Source organism: Streptopelia decaocto (assembly GCF_964273445.1).
Source record: "Streptopelia decaocto genome assembly, chromosome: 3".
Taxonomy (NCBI): domain Eukaryota; kingdom Metazoa; phylum Chordata; class Aves; order Columbiformes; family Columbidae; genus Streptopelia; species Streptopelia decaocto.
Window position 1 is genome coordinate 105,949,254 of NC_138656.1, and position 26,732 is coordinate 105,975,985.

Sequence of the window (26,732 nt, forward strand, 5' to 3'; positions counted from 1 at the left end):
GTAGTCAAGGCTTCTGGATTGTACCAGGCCTGCTGAAGGCACCACTCCTTGTGCTGCTCCTTGGAATTCCTCAAAATCCATTCTTCGTGCTCTTCTATTCCTGATGATAACATCACACATGACTGAATATTTTTAACTGTTGCTTAAAACGATTGCTTAATTATTAAACTTTCTTCTCCCAGAAGTTAAAGTAGTTAAGAGGTTATGTAGTACCTGCATAGTAGACCAAAAAAAGCACAAGCCACTAAGACATGATTGAACACTTGGCAAATCTCAGATGACAGAAAAAGTGACTTGGAAGAATTGATTCAACCTGTTGTCATAGCCTAGATGACATTAAAAAAAGAAGACCAATAAAGATTTGTTACACCGAGCCCATGCCGGAAAGCTCAAGCTTCTTTTCTAAAATAAGCAAGTGAGTTTTTGCTCTCAGAGGACTAGGAGATTCCTCTCATTGTTTTGGGAATTAGATGTTACGTTATGCTTTCCTGTCCCATGAACACTCCAGAAAAGCAGCAATTTAACCAAACTCCTAAGAATTGATTAAAGCAATACAGAAGGCTGAAAAGGAATATTGTACTTTTATATGAGATCCTTATGTGCCTCTTATGATAAATACATGCTCTGCTTTGGTTCAATGCTGTAGAGAAAGAGGTAAGAAATCAAAATAGTAAGGGGAAGCAGGCAATGAAAACGTTTCCTGCATATTAAACAAGCAAAGAGGTTGATTCTGCAAAGTGGCCACAGAAACAGGATATATGACACTCCTATAGTACAGGCAATTAATAAATTGTAGCTTTGTGAAATGAGTTAAAACATTCGAGTTTCAGCTTGAAACTATGAGTTGAGCTGAATATCAATTGAGGTCTCAGCTGAGATGCAAACTATTTCATTTTTAAATTAAAATAAGCTATTAATAAAACACTGACCTGATTAGTAATGGTTTGCAGTAGGTCTGACGTAAGGTGTATTCAAACCTTTGGGAATACGGTAGAAAAAATAATTCCCTTCTCAAAGTGTTATTGTGGAAGAATTAAGTGATTAAATTGAGTGAAAGCACAACGATTATTGCAGTGTTCTCCACAATTTTTGAAGATTTGTGTAATATGGATTAAAAAAACCGTCAGCACCGACCCCGCCTCAGCAGCTTCACCTGGCACCACAGTGTCACTTGCATGGCAGCCCCGTCACCTCCCTGCCCTGCCCCAGGAGCCTGGAGGGGGGACACAGGCTCCAGGACCCTGCACACACTGCTTGTCAGAGTCTGTCACAACCTTTTGACAATAATTCTCATCCAGACATTTGCTATAGCTCTTCAGATGCTGAGAAAATCAGAAGAGACAAGAACTCACAGTTCCCTAACCTAAGAGAGCAGCAACTTACTGTTCCATAAATCCTTACATTAGTTGCCAAGTCTTTCTCCAAATCCATGCTAACAAGCACCTGTACGCTCTTCATTTCCACTGATACTTGCTACCCCGAGAATAGTTTCCAAAATGACAAGAGATAAGGCTTCAGCAACTTTAAATCACATAAAATGGCAATGCCAATAAGAACCCAACTGCCGTCCTGGTTTTTCCTGCACCCGTGCAGCTCCCTTTGTGCTGGCACAAATATCAGTGAAGCAAACTAACCACCCCACTCCTTGCATTCATTCTGCTCAGTTCCCCAACCTGGTTTACAAGAAACCACAACAACACTTGTGTCAGAAAGGACTTTGAAACAAATCGCCGTGGCAGGACTGATTCTTTCAGTTGCAATGCCAAAACAGTACCAGCTTCAAGTGTTTACAAAATTCTCATTTCAAAAATATATATTAAAAAGACGTAAATTACAGGAGATATGCCATGCTATTTTTCATTCTCTCCAGGCAGTACAGAAACAGGAGAGAAGTTACATGGGTGACTCTCAAAAGAGATGAACAGCCACATTATATGTGAACCAAAATAGTCAGCTCTTACTTGCTTTTTTAAAGTTCAACAGGTAAGGATGAAGTGCACCCCTGAAAACTCTTCATTAACTACTGTGGATTTTTTTTGTAACCCATCTCAGAACTTTCTTTAGCTAGTAGCTATTTCAACTGTAAAATGTCAGCTGATTGATAAAAAAGGCAGTAAAAAAATTGTATATAAATATATAAATTGTATATAATATATAAATATACCAAAGTATATTTTTGGTTTTCTGTCACTGCTGGTAGCTTGCAGGCCACATCAGATGCTTAATAATATTTACTACAATAACGGGAGGGAACCTAGAGTAGGAGAAGAAGCAAAAGCCTTCTAAAAAGGGAAGACAGCAAGAATGTTCAGGGGCTGCAGGAAAAAAAATAATCAAAACACCCAAACGTGTTCCCAAGGTTAAATTGTTTTCTCATAGTTGCTATTTTTAATAGCCAGATAACAGAAGATACTGGTCTTCTGATTAGAAAAAGGTTTCTAATTTTGTCCTACTGCAAAAGTAGTATTGTAATGTAAAGGCAAATTTGAACAGCTCATAAAGGTTACTGTCATTTATATAATTTTCATATTTGCCATAGACTGGGCTTTTCGCTCTCACTACATTTAAAATGCACAGTTGCAGGTAACAACATTACTTAAAATGCTGTTCCTGACCCTTTCTTTCATAAATATCTGCTTTAATTCCTTAGTACTCAAACTGAGAAAAATCCCAAGGTATGCCTCTCCTTCCTAATCTGCTGTTTCTTACTTATTCTATTTTCAGTGACTTCTCCAAATGAGACTTTACCAGCAACTGTAAAGGCCTCTGCTAAACCTCATGGGGAAGCACTGAATTCCAAACATAAGAACTCAGCACAAATGACTATACCAGCCACCATTTAACTGAGGAGCATGAGTGGGTATTAAAAGGAGTCCCAGTGAAACGGAGGGAAGACACACATAGCTCTTATCAGTAAAGAATCAAAAGAGGAGTTGGGTATTTTTAAAAAATATGTATCTCAAAATCAGTTCACTACAACACACAGTTCCAAGAAGGCTTACTCTCTAAAACTTACATGTTAAAGCAAATAATCCATTATTTTTAGAAGAAAAAAAAATAGTTTATATACATGGACAGAAAACACTTTAAAAGACAAAATACAGCTACTCTGATGTAAGAGACTTCAATTTTCATACACTCAATACACTCCCAGATTCTGCATACAATTAATGTGGTGGGAATCACAAACATTTACACAAAGGTTCAAAAATGTTCTAAAAAGTCTAAAAGTCAACAGATGACTTCTCTGTTAGATTAAGTAAGACTGTATATACAATGATTCATTTTTGAGTAATTAATTCATAAAGAATAATAACTGGTATGTGCTTTGCAAATTATGCCACTGCACTCATTTAAGATAAAAAACAACATAAAAGGATTTTTCCAACTGTAGTTGGAAAAATTACAACCTAGAGTTAGTATTTTCCAATATATTTTCAACAATACAATGACTCCCCAAAATGAAACTTCTCTGTACCAAATGGTCCTCCAAAGCCTTCTGAATATAGAAGCTCAGTTATAAAAAAATCAGTAAAATGAAAACCAGTAATGCATTTCTGACCACTCAGCTCCCTACGACTGAGATCACAACAATGCCATTGTTTAAGGGCCACTGGCAACTTACATCTGTTTAAGAAATTATCGATGTTCTTGTTCTTTCTCAGAGCTGGATAATCCAGATCAAGGACCAAAGAATTCAAGCCATCCTGAAAAGAAATAAAAATAAGTGAATTGAGTTCTAACATTATAATTAACAACTTTCTTAAAAGTACTACACTGAGACTGATTACATATTATTCAACTCACGCATTACATTCCTAGTAGGCAAACCAAACAAGCTCTCAAGTATGTTTATAAAGCAGTCACTGTGAAGGAGCTAACACACACCACTGGCTCCAAGTTGGTCTATAAACAGTACAGATACATTACCACTGATTAGTGGGACTGGGACTTAAACTGCAGTAGTAGTTTTAATCTTAACCAGTAAGTAATCTTACTCATTAAACACTGATTTGAGATACTTAGTTCAGTCAATCTGATTTACTTCTTTCCATTATATTTTTCCTGCATAGTCAAAAGCTTTGTTTGTATTATCCATATTATTGCTTAGATCACAGTCTCTCTACCTTCTCATTCTGGGTATTCAAACAAAAGCTAAACGTTTTTCTTCCTGGAAGCAAGATATGATCTAAACTAAAGAAGACAATTCACAACATAATTCAAGCTCACAAGACTGGATTACTTTTTTTAAGTGACTCAACAGAAGACAAGCCAGAACTCCACATGCTGTTCTGCTACCAATTATCGATGCCTCCATAGAAAACAACTGAGACCGCTTCAAATGGCAAGAGATGAGATCACCAAAATCTAAACTAAAAATAGTTACAAGACCTAACTCAATTCTACCTTTCAGCAACCTAGAAAAACTTAAAAAAAACACTCTTCAAAACACGAATCCCTTTCCAGTTACACAAGGACAAATAAAAATTAGTTTCAGATACTAAGAAGATCCAGAGATTCCATTCACAGAATCACACTCAGCATCTTCAGTGTCCTGCCTGAACTGGCAGCTTTGTTAATTGTTCTAGAAATAAAACCCTGAAATGTTTTCTTCTTGACAGGGCATCACAGAGATTTAAGTCAGAGACCACATCACTTTTATTAATAGGCAGCCAACAGAACTAAACAGCTTTTCAGTCTTCTTAATAACTTCAGTTATAGCTAACAACCTGCTGACTTGATTTTTTTTTTTTCTTAATACATCTGGGAAGGGATCATCAGTTGCAAATATTACTAAAATTATTATACTCATTCTAATAACATATGTACCTGGACAGAGCTAAAGGCAAAGTCCAAGATTATTTTGAATGCCAGACTGTCCTAAATACATACATACACAAAGAAGTCTTTCTCATCTGTGGAGATATTGCTTTTCACCACAAAAAACATTAATGATTAAGTACATTTTCAAAATTAAGATACTCAACTGCCTTTTTTTTTTTTCAACCTCCTAACAAATTAAATTGTCTTGGGAAGCATGATAGACAAGCTGACAAAGTATGGGTTAGATAAATGAAGTGGATTAAAAACTGGCTGAAAGACTAGGCCCAGAAGACTGCGATCTCTACCCCAAGAAAGGTAAGGATGTACTGGACGGAGTCCAGCCAGGAGCCATGAAGATTAAAGCACTGGCGTATTTCTCCTAAGAGGAGAGAGAGGCTCAGCGAGCTGGGACTCTTCAGCCTGGAGAAGACTCAGGGCAGGGGATCTCATCAACATGTATAAGTACCCATAAATCCATGGGTCCAGATGGGATGCATCCACGGGTGCTGAGGGAGCTGGCTGAAGTCATTGCTGGACCGCTCTCCATCATCTTTGCCAAGTCTTGGGAAACGGGAGAGGTGCCCGAGGATTGGAGGAAAGCAAATGTCACTCCAATCTTCAAAAAGGGCAAGAAGGAGGACCCGGGTAATTATAGACCGGTCAGCCTCACCTCTATCCCTGGGAAAGTAATGGAACAGCTTGTCCTTGGTGCCATCTCAAGGCATATCAAGGATAAAAGGGTTATCAGGGGCAGTCAGCATGGCTTTACCAAGGGTAAGTCACGCTTGACCAACCTCATAGCCTTTTATGAGAATGTAAGAAGGTGGATGGATGATGGCAGAGCGGTGGATGTGGTCTACCTTGACTTCAGTAAAGCCTTTGACACAGTCTCCCACAGCATCCTCACAGCTAAGTTGAAGAGGTGTGGTCTAGACAATAGAGTAGTGAGGTAGGTTGCAAACTGGCTTAAGGAGAGAAGCCAGAGAGTGGTAGTCAATGGTGCGGAGTCTAGTTGGAGGCCAGTATCTAGTGGAGTGCTTCAGGGGTCAGTATTGGGGCCAATATTATTCAATATATTCATTAACGATTTAGACAAGGGAACAGAGTGTACTATCAGCAAGTTTGCTGATGACACCAAGCTAGGAAGAGCGGCTGACATGCCAGAAGGCTCTGCTCCCATCCAGCGGGACCTGGACAGGCTGGAGAGTTGGGTGGGGAATAACCTAATGAAATTTAACAAGGGAAAGTGTAGAGTCCTGCATCTGGGCAGGAACAACCCCAGGTTCCAGTATAGGTTGGGAAATTACATATTAGAGAGCAGTGTAGGGGAAAGGGACCTGGGGGTCCTGGTGGACAACAGGATGACCATGAGCCAGCACTGTGCCTTTGTGGCCGGGAAGGCCAATGGCATCCTGGGGTGTATTAGAAGGGGGGTGGTTAGTAGATCGAGAGAGGTCCTCCTTCCCCTCTACTCCGCCCTGGTGAGACCACATCTGGAATATTGTGTCCAGTTCTGGGCCCCCCAGTTCAAGAAGGACAGGGAACTGCTGGAGAGGGTCCAGCGTAGGGCAACGAAGATGATTAAGGGAGTGGAGCACCTCTCTTATGAAGAAAGGCTGAGGGAGCTGGGTCTCTTTAGTTTGGAGAAGAGGAGACTGAGGGGTGACCTTATTAATATTTATAAATATATAAAGGGTGAGTGCCACGAGGATGGAGCCAGGCTCCTCTCGGTGGCAAACAATGATAGGACAAGGGGTAATGGGATCAAGCTGGAACACAAGAGGTTCCACTTAAATTTGAGAAGAAACTTCTTCTCAGTGAGGGTGACAGAGCACTGGAACAGGCTGCCCAGGGGGGTTGTGGAGTCTCCTTCTCTGGAGACATTCAAAAGCCACCTGGACATGTTCCTGTGCGACCTCACCTAGGTGTTCCTGCTCCAGCAGGGGGATTGGATTAGATGATCTTTTGAGGTCCCTTCCAACCCCAAACATACTGTGATACCTGATGGGAATGAATGAAAAAAGGGTAGTGCTTGCTGACAGGGCAAGAGACAACAGGCACAAGGTAAAACACATTAAGTTCCACCTGAACACAAGAAAACACTTTTCTCCTGTGAGGGTGGCCAAACACTGGCACCAGCTGCCCAGAGATGCTGAGGAGTCTCCATCAGTGGAGATATTCAAATCGTGACTGCACATGGTCCCAGGAAACCTACTCCAGCTGATCCTGCATTGAGCAGGGGGGTTGGATTAGATGATCTCAAGAGGTCCTTGCCAACCTCCACCCATCTGTGATGTAACACCTAAAATATTTCCACCACCACACAAAGTGGAATTTTACTCTTGAATCTATGTAACACAAATTGTGTGGCAAAGGTCTTACACATCACATTTCAGAACTTCCTTACAAAAAGAAACATAAAACAGTGTTAATAAGTAAAAAGGGAAGTAAATGAAGAAGACACAGTATCAATCATTAGTTACTTTTAAACCACCATTTACAGGCATGATTTCAGTCTTGACCACAAGTGTCCCCACAAGACCCATTACAGATAATGGAGTGATGCGCTAGGACATCGCACTCACCTTTCAGAACTTAGCACCTATTCTTAAATATGATGACATTTTTACAAAACATGCAATAAAACTAAACCAAAGTAACCAAGTTGTTAAATACTTGTGGATTAATCATTGTGTGGGTTGCAGAGGAACTGCCCAATGACCTGGACAAATCCAACGGAAAGTACTCTGACTTGAGGTGATTTCCTGCAAAATAACATAATAGAATCTATAATACCAAACCCTTTATTTAGTAAACACTGCCTTCCAAAAAAGGATATCTCACATTCTGTAGCACAGTGTATCAGCAGAAATAGGGATCTTCACCTTTTCACGTGTAGAAAAGGACCGTATGGAATGTTCTGATGGAGAACAGCTGGGTCACGTTTTATAATTTCACCCAGTGCAATGAAGTCTCAATTCCAATTGCCTGGTAATCTACACACAACACCTAACTCCAACATCAAATAGAACCTGAAGCTATAGTAATGTTAATATATTTGCAATATAACTGCATTAACATTTGACTGTAGTTCACAGTATCTATTTACAGTATCAAGAGTCTTTCTTACTCTTTAGAATCCCTTAATGCAATTAGAGTTTCACAATTGGACCTGAGCATGTTTTTTTTTCCAATTAACGACAGTTCTCATTTTTACTGCCCAGATTCAAAAATAAAAACTACTTCTCTAGAGCTGAGCACCTTCTTACTCAATCTTTCTTCACAGTCTAACACCTTATTTATCACTCCTTTCACATTTTTCTTTTACTGCTGTTCAAACGATAATTTAATGATCACTAACAATTGGGCAGACATTTTAAGGCAGATGTAAAAGCACTCTGTGACAACATAAATCAATGAGGCATATTTGTGTTCTTATTTTCGGGTGAGGGGGAAAGAGAGGCAAGGTCACCTGATATTTTAATGTTTTTCATGCATTTTAGAGGTTGAGCAAGTAAAACATTTACAGCGTGCACTACTTATATTTTACGCACAAAGTCAGGGAAAATAATAAAGTTATCAACCCTGACAGTCCAACAGTGAAGGTGGATTACAAGATCCAAACAACCATAATTTCCAATATAAACTGAGCTGTATATTATTATTTCAGATGTCACTGTTTTTTTCCCCATGTCATTCTGATTCCACGGCCACTTTTTGGGCTATAAAACCTGAGATTCATATTTACAGCAATTTTTTTATTACCTCTTTCTGTTTCCTTTTCATGGACTTCTTTCACAAGTAGCTATGAATGAACAGAAATCTGAGACAAGCAGAACTGCCTATTCTTAACTATGTGGAAGTGTCCTAGCTCTTGAGGACAGTCAGTTGCAGTTGGTATCAAAAACAGGTGATTAGTATCAGCATCACAAGGAACAGAAAGTGTTGGTTTGGTTTTGTTTTTTTTTTTTTTTTTTTTATCCCTGTGAACAAAACTTACTATCAAATTCTTAAAGACAAGATTTTAAGCTCTTGAATGTAATTTTTAGGTCAGGGATTTTCAACTTCATATCAACATGTAGTTTATGAAAGACTTGTCTTGCACATCAGGATTTTGTCAAAAGGTGTTTCCTTAAAGCTTTGCATTTTCATTAAAAGGCCTAGTTTACATTAAAATTGTACTCCAATTAAGAAGCTGGGTCAAAACATTACACAGTAAAACAGACTGTTCAAGCTGAAGAGAAGTAATCCAGGAAATGACATCTCCTCTGTCTAGGCCTCACAGATAAGTCACTTCAACCAGGAAATATGTTATTAAAGTGATTTCACTGTTCGCTTCCTCCTTCTGCCATTACAAAAGGCTCAGAAGTGAACAGGCCAAAAATAGCAGCTTCCAAACAAAAGCACTGTTGGCAAAGACAGCTCTGGCCCCATCAAAAGCCTTTTGCTCCCAGCAAACATGCTAAAGCATTCTCCACAGATTGTTCTCCAAGAGAAAAGTCCAAACTAGGTATTTTTGCAACACTCTCCTACTGGTGTAGAGTTCCTGGCCATCTTGGCAGCAGCGACCACCTCTGGGGACAACACACGGCCTGGCTGCCCCAGCAAGCAGCTTGGACTCTTACAGACCTGAATGAACCAAAGGAAAAAACAGGCAAGAAATGTTCACGACGTACAGGAACTAAATGTTTATGTTTTTCTCTCGGACAAGATGGGCAGTAACAAGCAAAAATAATGGTAGCTTCTCAATAACGACCTCCAAGCTAATGCCAGGCAATTTCACTGCAGCCCTCACTGAATTAAACCATGCTGTGCTGATACTAATTTCTAAAATTAAAATAGCTATTTGAACCCATTGATACGTACGTATAAACTCCACAGCGTGCCACAAGAGCTTTGGCTGCTTGGAATTATTACTCACTCTCATAATGAGAAAAAAGCAAAACTCAAGACCAAAAAGTAAGATGGCTGAACAGGCATCAGTTGCTTCCTTAGTACACACGAGAAACAACTCATAATCCTGCAATAACTGGAAAACCTAAGAAGCCTGATCTACTGAAAGATGCCCCTGCCCATGGCAGAGGGGTTGGACTAGATGATCTTTCAAGGTCCCTTCCAACCCAAACCCATGTGATTCTATGAAAAGTTCATCCTGTCCCTTTGCCAGCCTTCCAAATCCTCAAATAAAATTTAATAAACTACGCTGCAGAGGAAAGTAAGGATAGAAAAGCCTGTAACTTTAGATCACATTTTCCTAACTTGACCTACACCCTTTTTAAAGCAGAACATCCTACATCTATGCCCAAAGGAACTCATCATTTAATGACTTTACCACGATCAAACCCCCACTATTTTCCTCCATATGCCAAACGGACCCTTAACTAATTCTGGTCCTTCCTGAGCAACTACTTCTTTCAATATTACAGCAGCTCCTTTGGATACAAGGAGAACAGCTCAGTAAGAACATACAATATGAAAAAAAAAACCTGAAAGGCCATGTGCAAGGGAAATACACCACTTTCCCAAGCTTATTCTACTCAGTGTTCATTAGGATATGCTGCAATTCATTTTTCTCTTACTTCTTACTTCTTTAATAGTTCTATATTAATTAACAGATTTAAGTTTTACCAGTATTGAGTATGTACAGTTTAGAAACCTAAAAGCAGCTGCTCTCCACAAATAAGTATGTAAATACTTAACAACAGGTTTTACTTGCAATCTGGTTTCTGTATAGGGAGGTAAACAAATACTGAAATTATTCAAATGATTTTAATATTGTCTACTATTGAATAAATGCAAATTTTTCTTCATTGTACAAGCAATACTCAAGGACCGTCAACTTGTGTAGTCCATCCTACCCGCCTGTTTTAATGGTTTTATACAATTTACGTTGCTATTTGAAAGGCACAGTACCAAACTGTTCCATTGTAACAAGAGGATGATAACAGACCAAACCAAGCTTCACGCTTAAATACTAACAGAAGAATAATCGTAAAATTGTTCAAGATGCAATAAGAACAACTTAAAGGAACAACACTATGGAACAGCAAAAGCAGGTAAATAAAGATAAGAAAGGCAAAGGTGTAAAATGAGTTGCAGCTTACAAGAAACAAGATGAAAAAAAATTAAGATACTTTACATAACAATGATTAAAATAAAAGTCCATTAAGAGTTAATAAAAGAATGCACTGAAGTTTTTCATACCTTCTTCAATATTTTTTTTGATGTTACATATCTAGACATATTAACAAGGCATAAGAACAAAAAAAATAATCCTAAAGAAAATCACCATACATGAATGTGCTGAGGACAATAAGATCAACTGAAATTAAATCTAAAATATTTAAGGAGACTGTATTAATCAATTTTGAAAACTCAGAAGAACAGAAAACAACACCAGACTTAAAAGGGCAAATCAAAACACTACTGTTAAAAGGGGGAGGAGTTTCCAAACTACAGATCAGAACAGTTGGGGAGAGGGAGTTGGAACAAGATGTTTATCAGTTTGTAAAGACCTAAAAGATTAACATGTAAGCTCCAGGGTTTAAGTCTTTTTGTATTCTTCTCAAAAATGAAATAGTGTCATGTAACTGATTTCTGGCAGAATATATGATGTAATCAATAAAGCAAAGTGTCTGAACATAGTAATAAAACACAGGACTCACCATTCTCATTTGCAAACTAAAAAAAATACTGTATAGGAAATCACGGAGAAAATGTCCAAAAGGTAATTATCACAAGATTGGTAATTATCAGGACTTGGAAAAGTGTGTCAAAAAGAAATTCCCCTGGGTTTGTCCTGTTCTAGTTCTACCAAATACTTTCATTATTACAATAAAGCAGAATATGAAACTTATCTTTTAAGAACAAATAAAAAAAAAAAAATCAGCAAATGACACCACGCTCAGCGTTCTGAGCACATGCTTTTTATTGCATTTAAATTTATCTCAAAATGAAGGAAAAAAATCTGGAAAAAAAACCACACTCAGATGCAACTCAAAGAATAAGCACAAAAGAAGGGGAAAAATCCCCACTAACATAGGATTTTGAAATAAATTAAATGCACAGAACATGAAAATGGGAATAATGAATAAACAGGAAGATAATAGAAAACATGCAGGGTTATAGCAGAGCAGAAGTCCAACCTAGGATACATAAACAGGAGGTGCATTGTATAAGACCTCACAGAAAACTAATGTTCTTTTTTAAATAAGGGTTAGAAATCATTTGTTGATATTGTTATAGCCTAAGGCAGAATATTGTGCCCAGCTTCGTGAACCCCTGTACTCAGGACTGCAAAAAACAAGCTGGAAAAGAACCAGAGAAGTTAACAAGAGCAGGAAAGTGATAAGCGATTTCTTCTATGGAAGACGGTCAAGACCAGAGACTTTAGCCTTAAACAAGGTCAGCTTAAGAGGAGACAGCAAAATTTCTTTCAGAACATTAAAAAGCTGTTCTGAGCAATGATCATGATGGAAATTTCCTCACATCCCCAGAAACAGTGCAAAAAAAAATAGCTGAATTAGAAGTGAAGATTCAGGTTATAGATTAGGAAAAAAATCTAAATAGTGAAGAATTGACGTAATATACCTACCCAAGGAAGGTGAGAAATCACCTTCACAAGAGATTCACAAGTTAGAGAAACATTTATTACAGTAGATTGAGCTGTGGATCCTACCTCTGGGAAGAGGACTTTACTAGTGATCTCTTAAAGTCCTTTGAAGCCTACTTGGAAACTCTTCATAAAACAGCTGAAGAAATACACAAAAGCATTAAATTAAGCCAGAGAGAACTGAGGAAGAGGAGTAAGCCAACAGCTGTGAATATGCAACTTATTCTCTACAATAATATTCACTTTAATAAAACAATGTATTAACACTTAACCATTTTTAAAAAATGCCCATTTTGCCCTTCAAATCAGTTGTTGCTATTTTCTTAATAGCCTTAATAAAACTGGTCTTGCATGTCTTGCTGGTTATCAGCTGTAGCCATGGAAAATTCAGTAGTTCACCACATCTGCTTCCATCTGAAGTCACTGTACATTTCCAGGTTCTTTAGCTACCTTTTATTTTAGAGATCATGTTGCTTCCAAAAAAAAAAAAAAAAACAACAATGTTCACCGAAGCCCAGTATTGCGAACCTGTAAAAATAACACTAGAGATAATTTCCTATTAATCGGAAGTCTCCAAGGCCTTTAATAACAAGCTCAGCTCTTTAGCAAGAGAGCCAAGCCAGTCTGGTCATTCTGACTGTTACTCTCCCTCAACAAGCCACTCAGGCTCCAGCTCGGATGAAGATTTCCCAAACAATCAAGCAGAATACTAAACGTACTATATACAAAATACACAGAAAACAAAACCATGCCTGGAATTGTTTCTCTGACACCCTGAAAAAGTGGAATTACCTACTGCTTCCTAAAAATATGAATGCAAGACACAGCTTTTAACTAATTTCTCCCTTCCTAATCAGGACTTTCAAAGGCTACGGCTGCAGGAATTAGAAGTAACACCAGGAACGCAGATAAAAGGTCAGCAAGCTCTTCTGTGGTTGAGGTAGGAGACAGATTTATGGTCTATTCTTGACATCATGTTTTGACCACAAGGCCATCCTTGTTTCCTATTAAATAAGAGTCTTGCTTCTGTATCATGAAAATTGTCCTAATTATCTTCTTGTAGCCTCAAACAGTTTCGCCTGTAAAGTTAGTTCCAGCAAGTAGCCATTACACCCTCAGTCATTTATCCCTTGATTCCACTGTGAGTTTATTTCTGGATAAATATATTTCTTATATATAACTTCATATAATGCAAATAGTTGCCTTACATATTTGTACAATTAGCAGTCCTGGATTAGTAAGATGCAAGAACACAATCTAATAACTAAAAAATAATACTTAGAGTAAATAATAAAGATTCTAACAATCAGTTTTACAGTAACTGGAATTGCAAACAACAAGGTTTGAAAGGAAAATAAAGGTATCATCTAGCATCCTCCTCCTGTGAAAGTATGATTGACTAGAAGTAATGACTTGTTTTTTTCCAATCACTTGTTCAGAACAAATTATTACAAAAATTCCATGTACCAAAAATATCAGCAACTGTTTAAAATCTTTCCTTAGAACATTTCTAAGCCAATAAATAATAGCCTGCCTATCATGTTATCACCTGCATAACTTCAAATTTGATATCAACAGCATATTCTAATCAGCTGCATCATGTATTTCGTAAAATGTAAGTGCTGTATTCCACCACCATCCCATGATCTCATATTTCCAGTTAAAGTGATGAATAAAACTGAAGCAATCAAAAGAGCATCTAACTTCTGAATACAGAATTAGGATACAGTATGGAGAAATTCAAAACACTTATTGCTACGGATTGATTTTTTTTTAATTTTATTTAAGTTCAATATATCAAGACTAATCCATGAGGTATCAGGATGCACTGATCCATACACTAGCAGGGAAAGGCACTGGTTCTACTCCAGGGAGAAACAATTCAATTTGAATAGAAATACTCAAAATAGAGTCCTACCATTTAGCTCCTCTTCACATAGTAAGACATGGGCATGTTTTGTGGACAATGATTGCTGGAAGAAGGGGAGCTTGCAGGTAAGAGACAGCAAGAAAGATTTAACAGATATGGGGGGGAAAAAAAAAAAAAGGGAAAAAAATTAAGTAATGATGAGTCAAAAGACTTTAAACTACTTTTGGTCTATTTGGAAAATTATGGAATTTAAACAAATGAATACATATATCCATTTATACCAATCATCAATATCTAAAATAAATGGGGCAGAAGAGTATCTATATCGGGAAAACAAGTTTTTATTTTTGCAATAAAATATATATATTATTGATTGATAAGATTATTTTAATTGAAAAATAAAAAGGCTAAGCAGCCCTAAAAATGGCTTTCTCACAGAAAGGGATGTAAATAATTTCCTTCACTGTCAAAATATTTTTAAGTTATTTAATTAGTATACAATATTTTATTGAAATTGGAGTCTTATTTTTAAGTCTAACTGATGTTCTAGAAAGTAATGATATCTACTCACAATCTTAGTTAACACAGAACTTCTTTATTCTTGACAAAAAGGGCATAAAACTTGAAAAAAAAGTTTTTATGGAAACTGTTTGGAGAAATGCTTTTTAGGTAGTTTCGTAGAACACTGTGTTCACAGAGCGTAATTCATAAATACATAACATTTCATTCATTTAGTGTTTGAAACAAACACATTGCAATACACTGTTCTGCAGTCCAACACGCACTCTAGAAGTAAATTTCCCCTATGACCCCAGACTGCAGGCAAATTCACTATTAACTGTCTCTCAAACAAGTAATGCAGTTTCCCATAAAAAAGCCTTCATGTAAATATGTTAAAACATGTAAAGGTTACAAAAACATTTTAGGCTTTAAAGCAGAACAAGAACTTTTCTAGATGATTTCTGCTGAAATTCAATACATATGCTTCTAGAGATTGACTAAAATTAATACGTAAAATCCATGTTAATGAAGTATTATCAAACAATTGAAGTTTTTGCACCATCTTCAATAATAAAAAGGTATCTAAGAGGTCACTAGCCTCAGCCGCTAGGACTGGAAAGGAACATGTTGGATTTCCTGACAAGTCCAACTAGAAGTGCTTGATCTTGATCTCCCATGTTCTTCTCTGGAACAAAGAGATTGTTGTCTGAAATAATTTGGAAAAACCTCCTATTGCTGAAATAGGGAAAGAAAAAAAAAAACACCAACACCAACAACAACACAAACCCAACCCTCCCCTGGCTGTGAGACCCACCAAACTGTCTGTTCTGCACAAGAGATGGGTTCACACTCAGGACAGACATGAAGCAGCTGCCTTGAGCAGGGGTTGAACCTACATGACCTCCTGAGGCCTTCAAAGCTGAACCATTCTGTGCTGCTACAGTTACCTTTGACCTTCAGCAGCACTGAAATCAGTTTTTATATGGACAAGTCCAAAAACTTCTGGTCTAGTGGAAGATAAAGACAGTCCTTAAATAAGGAATTTCTGTACTGTAAAGAAGTAACAAAGAAGTGTGGTGGACAGGACCTTCCTCTCCGCAGATTTTGCGAGACTGACTTTGGGAAGCCTGAAGAAGCAAGACTCTATTGCCACCTGCTCCTGTAATTTCTCGTTTTTTAAATCCCCAAGCAAGAAGTCTGTTCAGTGCATAAATCTATATTAATTAGCTATTTCACCTACAAGATCAGCCAGGACTGACATCGCTAACAGCTGCTCCCCAGAGCTGCAGGTAGGCCTTGTTGAGATCTTCGGCCTTTTTAGAGGAGAAGAGGGTACAAAGGGCCACAGAAGAAAGGAGAAAATTTCTTCTGAAGGATTTTTCAGCTATTTCATCAATAAATTAATTTAGTCATGAAAGAATAGCTACTTGTTTAGTCACTAAAATCCATGTAAGATAAGGTTTAAAAGACACCAAGGGAAGTGCAGAACCTTGTTTTAGAAGTTGCTAGCAGAAGAACTCATTACAAAATTGAAAATCTCTACCACAGTTCACCACAAACTGGGGAAAATAACAGCTCTGAACTGTTTATCTTGCCATAACTTCTAGTCAGCGGGTGTTGTTATACCTTCTGCTTTATGGCTCAATTTGCAGAAGCTCTTAATGCTAATTGCAAGTTATATCAGAGGGAACTGCATTTAAAAATAAGCTAAATGTTACATAATACTAGACATACAGGAAAAAACTCTGAACTATTGCAGCTTGAACAAACCATAATGAATAAACACTTTTTGTGTCAATACACACCACCTCAGTTTTGCTTTAACAAGAAGATAACGTCATCTTATAAGTGTTTGTGAGATATTTAAATGCCATACAAGATTATAATAAAACAAGCATATTATGTCACTTTACTGTAACGCATCCTATGCCAAGAATAAAGACGCAGCTAAATATCTGAATGACTGTGATTAAACTTGTTTCTCTTAAACTGGGAAGCATTTAGAATTGCATTACCCCTAGAAAACCAGAATATACACAGATGTACATCCTCGCACACAACAGTGGATCCAGATCCTGGCAATGATGGGGTATGAAGGGCAGGCAGGATGGCTGCTATGAATAAATCCGTGGCAAAAGCAAGTAAATGCGGGCACACTTTCTCAATGGGGTAGGAGACCTAGGGACAGAAGACAGGCACTCTGCCTTTTTTGCTGCTGTCCCCTGGGACACACACAGCTCCACTCCAGGGACTCGGATGGGTTCCATCTGAGGGGGGTGAAGCAGCCAGTCAAAACCATTTCCAGGCAGTTGCCTACCACCTCTGAAGGGTCATGGCAATTGGGGGAGGTTCCTGTTAAATGGAAAAGAGCACATGTTGTGCCCATCTTCAAGAATGGCAAAAAGGAGGATCTCCAGAATAGGTCAGAATTACAATTAGCTTCAGGTCACAGTATCACAGTATGTTTGGGATTGGAAGGGACCTCAAAAGATCACCTAGTCCAATCCCCCTGCTGGAGCAGGAACACCTAGGTGAGGTCGCACAGGAACATGTCCAGGTGGGTTTTGAATGTCTCCAGAGAAGGAGACTCCACAACCTCCCTGGGCAGCCTGTTCCAGTGTCTGTCACCCTTACTGAGAAGAAGTTTCTTTTCAAATTTAAGTGGAACCTCTTGTGTTCCAGCTTGATCCCATTACCCCTTGTCCTACCATTGGTCCTGGACACTATTTTGAAATACCTGAAGAAAAAGATAACTGAAAAAAAATCGATTACAAGCAAATTGTGCCTAATCAACCTGATTGCCTAATGAGACAACTGTTTCGGTACCCAAGGAGTGAGCAGTGTATGTTGTTTATCTGGACTCCAGCAAGGTATTCAACACGGAATCCTATAGTAATCTTATAGGCCAATTGACTAAGTGAACTATCAGTTGGGTGTAAAGCTGGCTGGACCATCAGGCTCCAAAAATTACCCTTATCAGTATTATCAAGTCCAACTTGGCATCTGGTAACTACTGGCATTCCCCGGGGACTGATACTGGGACCAATATTGTATAATGTTTTTACTAATGACCCAAAAGTTAGGACACAGGGTACATTCAACAGCTTCATGGATAACAACAACGAGGGGCAGCAGCTGATAAACTGGAGGGCAGAGCTGCTGTCCACAGAGACCTGAAAAGGCTGGGAAAACAGGCTGCCAGGAACCTCACACAGTTCCAAGACACAGGCAGACTCCGACACGTGGGATGGAACACCACCACACACCAGGAGAGGCTGGCACTGCCTCGCTAGACACTGCCTTTGAGGAGAAGGATCTGAGGGTCCTGGTAGCCAAGAGGCTGGCTGGGAAACAGCAGCAGGCCTGTGGCAGAGCAGTAAGACAAGAGGCAACAGACAAAAGTGGCCACTTGGGAAATCGCAACTGGCTGTACATTTTTCCCACAACAGTCAAACATTGGAACAGGTTGCCCAGAGAGGATGTAGCATCTCTGTATTTTGGAGATTTTCAAAACTTAATTCTTAGATGTCATAGAACCATAGAATGTCCTGAGTTGGAAGGGACCCACAAGGATCATCAAGTTCAATTCCTGTCCCTGCATGTGACAACCTCACAGGTCACACCATGTGTTGTCCAGTCTTTTCTTGAACGTCAGGCTTGGGGCCGTTACACCTCCCTGGGGAGCCTGTTTCAGTGCTCCAGTGCCCTCTGGGCACAGAACCTTTTCCTCATGTCGAACTTAAACCTCCCCTGGCACATATTCCTGCTGCTCCCTCGGTAGGAAGATTGAACCATCTTAAGAGCATGTCAGTGGTTATGACCAGACCTCCACAGTTCCCTTGCACCCTAAATTAACCTATGATGGATATTTTTATTCAATTCTGAAAATAATTTCAACCAGAGCTCAATTACTGACAAGATGCCATGTAAATCTCCAGAAATATTGCTTATTATTTGGCTAGACACTGCTATTAGAAGAGCTGTCAGGTTGTTTCATGAAACCATATTTCATCATGCACTGGATTATCACACTGTCATCAATGATGGACCAGGGCCTGCTTGTGGAAGATCATGACTGTTTTGTTTAGTACTGCAGTCAAATCTAAGATAAGAGATGCCTGATGGATTGAAATAAGCAGAGACAACATCAGACAGTATCACTGGCAATCAACTGGCAGCTGGTCTCCAACATAGGTGGTGACTCAGACTCTAGCTAGCTGGAACATCATTAATAGGTAGACAGAAGCAAACGAAGCTCATGTGCCAGAAACTCAAAACAGAAGGAAGGGAGATTTTTTTCACATCACAGAGTTAAGCTAGAACTTATTGTCACAGGATATCAATCTCTATGTCCTGGTTTTGTTAAAAACAAGACCAGTACTCTTTTAGTGATTTTTCCTTTCAGCTAAATTCTTCTAAGTACCTTCTAAGTAACTGCACTTTTCTGAATTTACCTACATGTTTTTTGAAGCACTGTGCTCCAGACTGATAAAAGCAACCAATGGAATGCAGAAGCAGCTCATGTTTAGATGTATTGCTATACCAACCAAGAATTCTGATAGCATTCCATAAGTGAGAGGGGCATGTTTGCAAGGACGGGCGAACAGAACAGGGGACTAAAACTGACCAACTGAGTATTCCATCCCATCCACGTCATACACCCTATAAAAAGAGGGAGATCACAAGGGGCTTGCTCTCTTTGACCATGGTCGTCATCTGAAGAGGACCCTGCCTGTAGTCCCTGCAAATCTGAGGCGTGGTTCCAGACCTTGCATCCCTGAATCCAGTTCCAGCTTGCTGACAAGTCCCACCCAGGACTTCTGGGTGCCTGCCCTGCAGCCACTGGACTCACACCAACTCCATATCGTGCTAACCCGGGATATTCAAGATTTTTTTGTATATTTTGTATATTTTCTCTATTTATTAGTAGCATTTAAAGCATTTAAAACTTTTTTCCAACTTGCAAAGTCTCTCTCCCTTTATCCTTCTATCACCTTTTCTCTATGCAGAGCGGGAGGAGATTAACAGAGAGCATCTGCCAGAGTTCATTGTCGCCTTGCATTAAACCTTGACACCCCACAAGTAATTACAAGGAAATAAGACAAAGACTTTCAGCTTTAGTATTACATGCTCTGGACAAAAGAGGACATCACACGTCAAACTCAAAAATACACAAGGAAAAAGAAAAGAGTTTCAAAATCTGACAGTAAGAGAAAGCATTTTGAAAGGAGCAGTACACTGTATCTTGCCTCAAACACGAGAAAACAGAGGCTGGGTTCAAATGCCAGCTCTGGCAACAGCCAAATCAAGTGCCACTGCTATAAAGCAGGCTATGAGCTCACAGGAAACATCTGAAGCAACTTAGTATTAGCCCTATGCGGAATAAAACAGATTTTGTAATCTTTCCAATACATAGAACAAGAAAATTATTTACCACTTAGTGACATTTAAAAGTCATACTGCATCTATTTTAGGCTAACTTGTAAATCTTGGAAGTGGCATTACAACTACATACACATACAGCTACATTAAGAGGAAGAATTTTCAAAACTTAAGATATAACAGAAGTGCCCAACCTTACTTCACTTCCCCTTCCTCATTCTGATAATCCTTTCAGCATGGAACGGGTGGCTGTGCAACACTGCTCTGTGTCCTCTTTCCTGGACGCAACTTCATCTCTCCCTCAGTGAAAACAACACCAGCAGAACTAAGTGTATAAAGTTTCTCTTTGGCAGCTCAAAAACAACGAATCAGGTACATACAGTGTTCTAGGAACTTGATTTTCATTACTGCACAGACCATGTAAAAACCACTCACGCTGCAGTTTCTGAAATACCATGACTGATTATCAATTTCACAGCTGGTTAAACCTCATTCTAGTTTAAAAAGGCTATTTGTTGTGGTAATAGTCTAGATGGTAACTCTGCAATAAAGTGGGACACTTGGTCTGACATTTGCATAACGAGTTCCCAGAACATTCTTCTTCCCAAGTGTTCCAGCCATAGGTGCAAACCAAACAGTTGGGTGTGCTTATTTATACAAGATACTTTTGTTTGCATTTCTGAAAAGGAATCACATCAAATTAGCAAAGGAAGCTGTAGTCTTCTTAGAAGAGACTCGAAATCATAATGCAGTTCCTTATTCTTTTACTCCTAAGAATGAAAACAGTTGCAAATTCTGGCAATATTTTAAATTTAAGATCTGTCTTTAAGAGAACTCCAGTGTCTTTTTTTTTTAAGACAAAATGACTGTTTAAATTTTCAATTTAGCATTATGTGCTCAATTTTACCAACCTAGGAAATTAGTAATTTCAAATCCAATTCAAAGTAAGATTTATCTCTACTAACACAAACAATATTGTGAAATTGTTCTGGAATTAGAAGAACTGGAGTAAATATATTTTCTTCACAGTAAAGAAGATGTTCCTGAGCTATTGTACGCTCCCTCTTCTGTTCATTACAGATGAAGTAAAATTCATTTTTTGCTGTTCATATGCACATTGATCCTTTTAGCCATGAGACCTGAAATGCGATTTTCAGACATACAAGTTTTCAAGCTCTCAAGAAAAAATCCCATCCAAAACCACTACATTTTGAAATCAACATGCATCTTTACCTTCTTTTACTATTTAAGAGAACACCTGGTCCCTAACTTCCTGCAAACAAATCAGGAAGATGAAGGTGCCAGTGACAGATAAAAAGGATTCCCTTTTTACTTTCAACTCACAAGAAAATATTTCAATACTAATGCACAAATCCAGCATTATAAAAATTTAGTGTGTTGATTTTAATCACTTAAAACAAAGGTGCAATAACCCAGAAGGTAGCTTACATTCTAACACTTAGTTCTAAATTTTGATATCACCCTGTACTACACACTATGCAATTCTATATTTAAGCCATGTCTTCACTCAGAATGCCATCACTCTCTGTGGAAATACTTGAGTTAGATACCAAAATAGAACTCCTAGAAGCAGTAATCCTTTACGGTGACTCATTTATCTGAAAATATAACTTTGGTTCTTCGAAAGCATATACCTAACTTCATTATGTGCTCAAATCACCAGTGTTTAGGTGTACTTTTCAGAAACACTGAATTATGGTTATAACGCTTCCGTGAAACTTCATGAATGTGTAACTAATCCCTGCCATTTTGTCTGATTCCACAGAGACTTAAAAAAAATCTCAATAATAAACTGACCATGGAGTGTCTGTTTGAAAAGTATATATAACTGTATTTGCCCAACATCAGCAAGGCAAAACCCCTTCTCCAAAGGATAGGTAAAGAAGTGTTAAAGATGCTAAAAAATAATGCAGCCAGCAAATTAGGATGTATTTGAGACCTGAAACTTAATAATCCCAAATACTGATGAAAGTTTGGCTTGAAAAGCAGATCACATTTGTTCACACAAAGGATTTGGAAGAAGGAAAATCCATAGACAGGGTTCTACAGTCAATAGAGGTACTGAAAATCCAGGTTTATATAAAATGACTAAAAAAAAAAAAACAGGCCACAGTTTTAGCAGACATAACGTAGACAAGAAAGGAGGTCAACAGTTAAAAAGATGAAAGGATAGGAAAGGATTACACAGGGAAATACCAGAGATCATTCCAAAGACATTTTGAGAGGAATTCTAAATATTGTTATCACTTGGACTTGGGCAAAAGGAGGAGAGGACCAGATAAAACTGTGATGACGTTTTCAATCTCAGTTGTTAAACTGAAATTATAAACCAATGTTTCTGCATCAACTTTAAATCCCATTAGCTACTAAACTATACAAAAAAAAAAATGTAATTAGATAATTTTTCTTTAAGTCAGCAAATTAGTTAAATGGAAATTTAACTCCTCAACTACCATTGATCCATCCTGCAGGAGAAACTGAAGCTGCTTATTTCAAAAGTGAACTTTCTAATAAAATTTTAAAATACTATTAAAACAAACTAGTGTTAGAATTCTAGAACTAGTTCTAGAATTTACGCTTTTTGTTCGTAAATTTCTTTAGCGAAAGGACCACATAATTTTTTGCAGGTGCTCCTACATACATATACAAAAATATCACACCAATAAAGCGTCATAAATTGACAATCAGATTTTACAGCCTCTTATCTGAGTCCTTCCCAGTTTCCATCTGAGTCCTTCCCAGTTTCAACTGGGGAAGAATACATGTGCCTTAAAGTTACGTGTTGAGCCAGTAAGACAGATTTCTTTCATGTCATTCACCACTACATGTCCATCACACAGTATATGATGTGTTATTTGCAAATGGTTTCCAGGACACTCCTCATTATATCCATGGGAATAATGTGCTGATAAATCATATGGAAATAGAAGTTCATTGATTTGTAATTATGGTTTACAGTTAGACTTGATGATCTTAAGGGTCTTTTCCAACCTAAATGATTCTCTGATAAGCAATCCAGTGCGCTTACAGAGCAAGAGTGGGGATGGCAGCACCTCAGCCATGAGGGCACAGACAAATATGATGCCTTACAGGTAGGCAGAACAGGCCGCCTATGGTACAGGTCCAATAAAAAACCCTCAACTTTCAAAGTCCTGTCTTCTGCGAAAAAGACAGCCCTGATTTCAGAATCACAAGTGCCCCAAGTTCCCAGAGAAAGGAACTTTACAACACACCAATGAAGTCTTCCCCAGTGAATACCCAAGCAGAGACTCAACTCCCATGCAGACTGTACAGCTGTGGTTTATGCCAATAACTATATATATTTCAGAGCAATGCCAGCAGTGAAGATGACGCCCAGAGTCCAGCACAGCCTTATCGCCACACTGCAAATGAAAGGTGGGTGATCTCACAGCTGTTACTTGCACTTCCCGTTGTAAGGTGAAACAGCACCAGACTTTGAGACACAGAGTTCTGCCTGGAGGAGGTGCACAACCACACAAGGTTACTGACGCATTTCCCTTCTCCTCCCTCTTACTAATTTTCTCTCTAATCACAGCTGATATCCATGCTGCAAACTCAACACTCAGGTAAGCAACTAACTTTCTTTGTTGGGAAACAGGACCAGTTTAACAAAAATGCTGCATTTTCATCTGTTTATTAGCCAAAACCAGCAGAATGTACACTGTGAATGTGAGGCAAATGGCCTCAAGATCAAAGGTAAGTTTGAGGTGTCATAAATTAACACAAACAAATGTTCAGCAGTATCATTCATTAGTGAGAAATCATCTACCTATACAATGAAAGCAACTACCATCATTTTCTGCTGTATCACCTGCTTACTCCCACTTTGGCAGGAGGTCCTACAGCTCAGGAGTTACTGAACACTTGGAAACCTTGCACTTATTTGAAGTGTCCCTTGTCTATAGTTGTATAAATACATTTGTTAAAAGTGCTAAGTGCTGTATATAGTAAGAGCACTTCAAATAAACCAAGAAAGCATAGTGTCTTTTTATGAAGTATCTTTCAAAGTAATAAAACCTTTAACTTATTTTAAACTTGGGAAAAATCTTCATGGACCACCGTCACTCAGAACTGTGCATGGAAGTTGACCCTCTTACTACATAATTCTTTTGCTGATTATTTGGCTTCAAAAACTCAAACAACTTGAAACAAATATACAAAATGTACTATATCCAAACACATGCAAGGGATGTATTGCTTTACCCGGAACAAGCACCCTCAGCAAAGCCAACAGCCGTTCCCCTGCAGAGCCAGGAGCAGCACCGCGTTGCACAGCTGGCACGTGGCTGAGAGCGGAGCTGGAATTGTGGCCACCGAGAGGGGGTCAGCGACTTGGGTCCCCTCCCTCCACACCCACAGGTGCAGGCAGAAGTGTGAGGTTTATGTCCCATTATGTTCAGAAGTAATAACCAGAACTTCTCCCCTGTGCAAGAAGCCTTCAGAGCTGGTTACCCACCAGTATTTGACAACTCTTCCCCTCTAACTCCTGGCAACATCTGCTTGCCTGAAAACTGCAAAGGGGAAGAAAAACAACATCTCCAAATCCACAGACAGGCATTTTCAAAACTAGAAGGTTGCCCTTCAGTTACACATGAAAGCAAACGCTGCCCTTGGAGCAGAAGCTTTATCCTTATTTCTGACATAGAAGTCTGTTCTAGTTGAAGAAACATTTTCCTTCTTTCCCAAAATGCAGTTTACCAGAAATCAGGGTTGTCTGCTGGGACATGCTGTTTTGCATAACAATTTTACATTTACAGTTGTGCTATTCAATGAAGAAGAATGCCAACAAAGATATTAACTTACTCCCTTTGTCATGGAGAAATACTTAAATATGAAACTTCTTATTAGTACTATATTAGATTTTTTTGTATTAAAAAAAAAAAAAAAACAACAAAAAACTGCTAGGAAAAAAATCTACCATAGGAAAATTAGAAATAAGTATATAGAAATCATACTGAGAAGACATTTTCACAAGCCTCCCAAGTTCTGAAGATCCCTATAAATTTGCAATCCAATCCTACCTTAGAGGGTGTTGGTCTCTTCTCCCAAATAACAAGCAATAGGACAACAGGAAAATACTCAAGTTGCACCAGAGGAGGTTTAGATTGGATATTAAGAAAAACTTCTTCACAGAAAGGGTTGTCAGGCATTAGAACAGGCAGCCCAGGGAAGTGGTGGAGACACCAGGCCTGGAGGTGTGTAAGAAGATGCATAGACGAGGTTCTTAGGGACATGGCTTAGAGGTGGACCTTGCAGTGTTAGGTTAATGGTTGGAATTGATGATCTTAAAGCTCTTTTCCAATCTACACAATTCTATGATTCTGTGAAAAGAACAGGGCACCTGGCCATCCCTATGAACAGCTGCTCAAATACTATCCTCCAGTAAATACAAAATCAGATTTAATTTCTTGATTTGCCTCAAATTTAAGAAGGTTCTACATAACACAGAGCCATCTGCATGAGCTACTGTGTGAACGTTTGTGTGAAAAGCAGATTTTTCTAACAGTATTACAATGATTTGTAACTTATCCAAACTATGCATATGTCAAACTTAAAATATGATATCACACATTTGTTAAACACTGACATTCGCAACAGAAGAAAGTGAAGCTACACTCAGTGTAGCTGTGACAATGTAAATCACAACACTCTATGCAAACTACGTAATCTTAGTAAACCAACTCCCTCCTTTTAAACTTTCTCACCAAGTCAAAAAGGAGGAAGCATCCAGAGACCCTCAGCAACCACTCCAGAAGCCCTGTGACACAGACGCCTCCGAGCTGCACAAACATCCACTGGCACCTCATCTTCCACTTAAAAATCTAGGTACTCCCCTGGACAAAAATGGACTCAATGCACATTTTAAAGTAAGATAGAAGCATGAAGATCAGTGGAAATTTATGCTGCGATTTTTGGGGCAACTCAGAGGAACACGAAGTACTGTCCCTGTAAACGCAGCAGTGAGCTACTCTGTGCAGCATGAAAACGATAAGTTCTTTTGCAACTTCCACTTGTAATCCAAGTTGCAGCAGGTCTTTATGCTACAGAAATATGGAGGAAAAGCTAAAATTTTCTTACTACTTCATGCTGCAAAAAGGCATTTGAGTCAAGATTCACTTTATTTCTACTTAAGTCAGTGGAGCTCCTTGACTTAATATTAAAGGCTTTTTAAAAAGTGGCACTTTAACAAGTGTAAGTAATGCGATGTCTGAAGTAGTTATTGACCAAGGCATGTTCCTGTGTTCCTCGTCTCCTCTTTTTTAGTTCTTGGGGTTTCTTTCCTTGCTATCGCTGCATCTCAGTTTGATTCACAGACAAAATTTCATTCTCTCACAATTGATCTTGTATTATTTCCATAATGTGTCATTAACTGATCTTAATATTAAATGCTTGACCACAGTCTTACAACTTTTCAGAGGTGCAATGTCTTACTCAGCCAGCACATTTATAGCTTCATCTACACAGTCCAGTTGCTGTGTCATTTTTTTCTACAGCTATTAC

At 38.5% G+C, this 26,732-nt stretch overlaps 1 protein-coding gene across 3 annotated transcripts in view; it reads right to left on the reverse strand.

Moving 5' to 3' along the window:
• Positions 1-26,732, reverse strand: part of ROCK2 (Rho associated coiled-coil containing protein kinase 2) — a 102,992-nt gene that overhangs the window by 54,373 nt on the left and 21,887 nt on the right. For all 3 annotated transcript variants that reach the window (XM_082047780.1, XM_082047781.1, XM_082047782.1), the window contains exon 2: positions 3,626-3,707. In XM_082047780.1, coding sequence (XP_081903906.1) covers positions 3,626-3,707 — 82 coding nt within the window. The remainder of the gene's footprint in view (positions 1-3,625; positions 3,708-26,732) is intronic.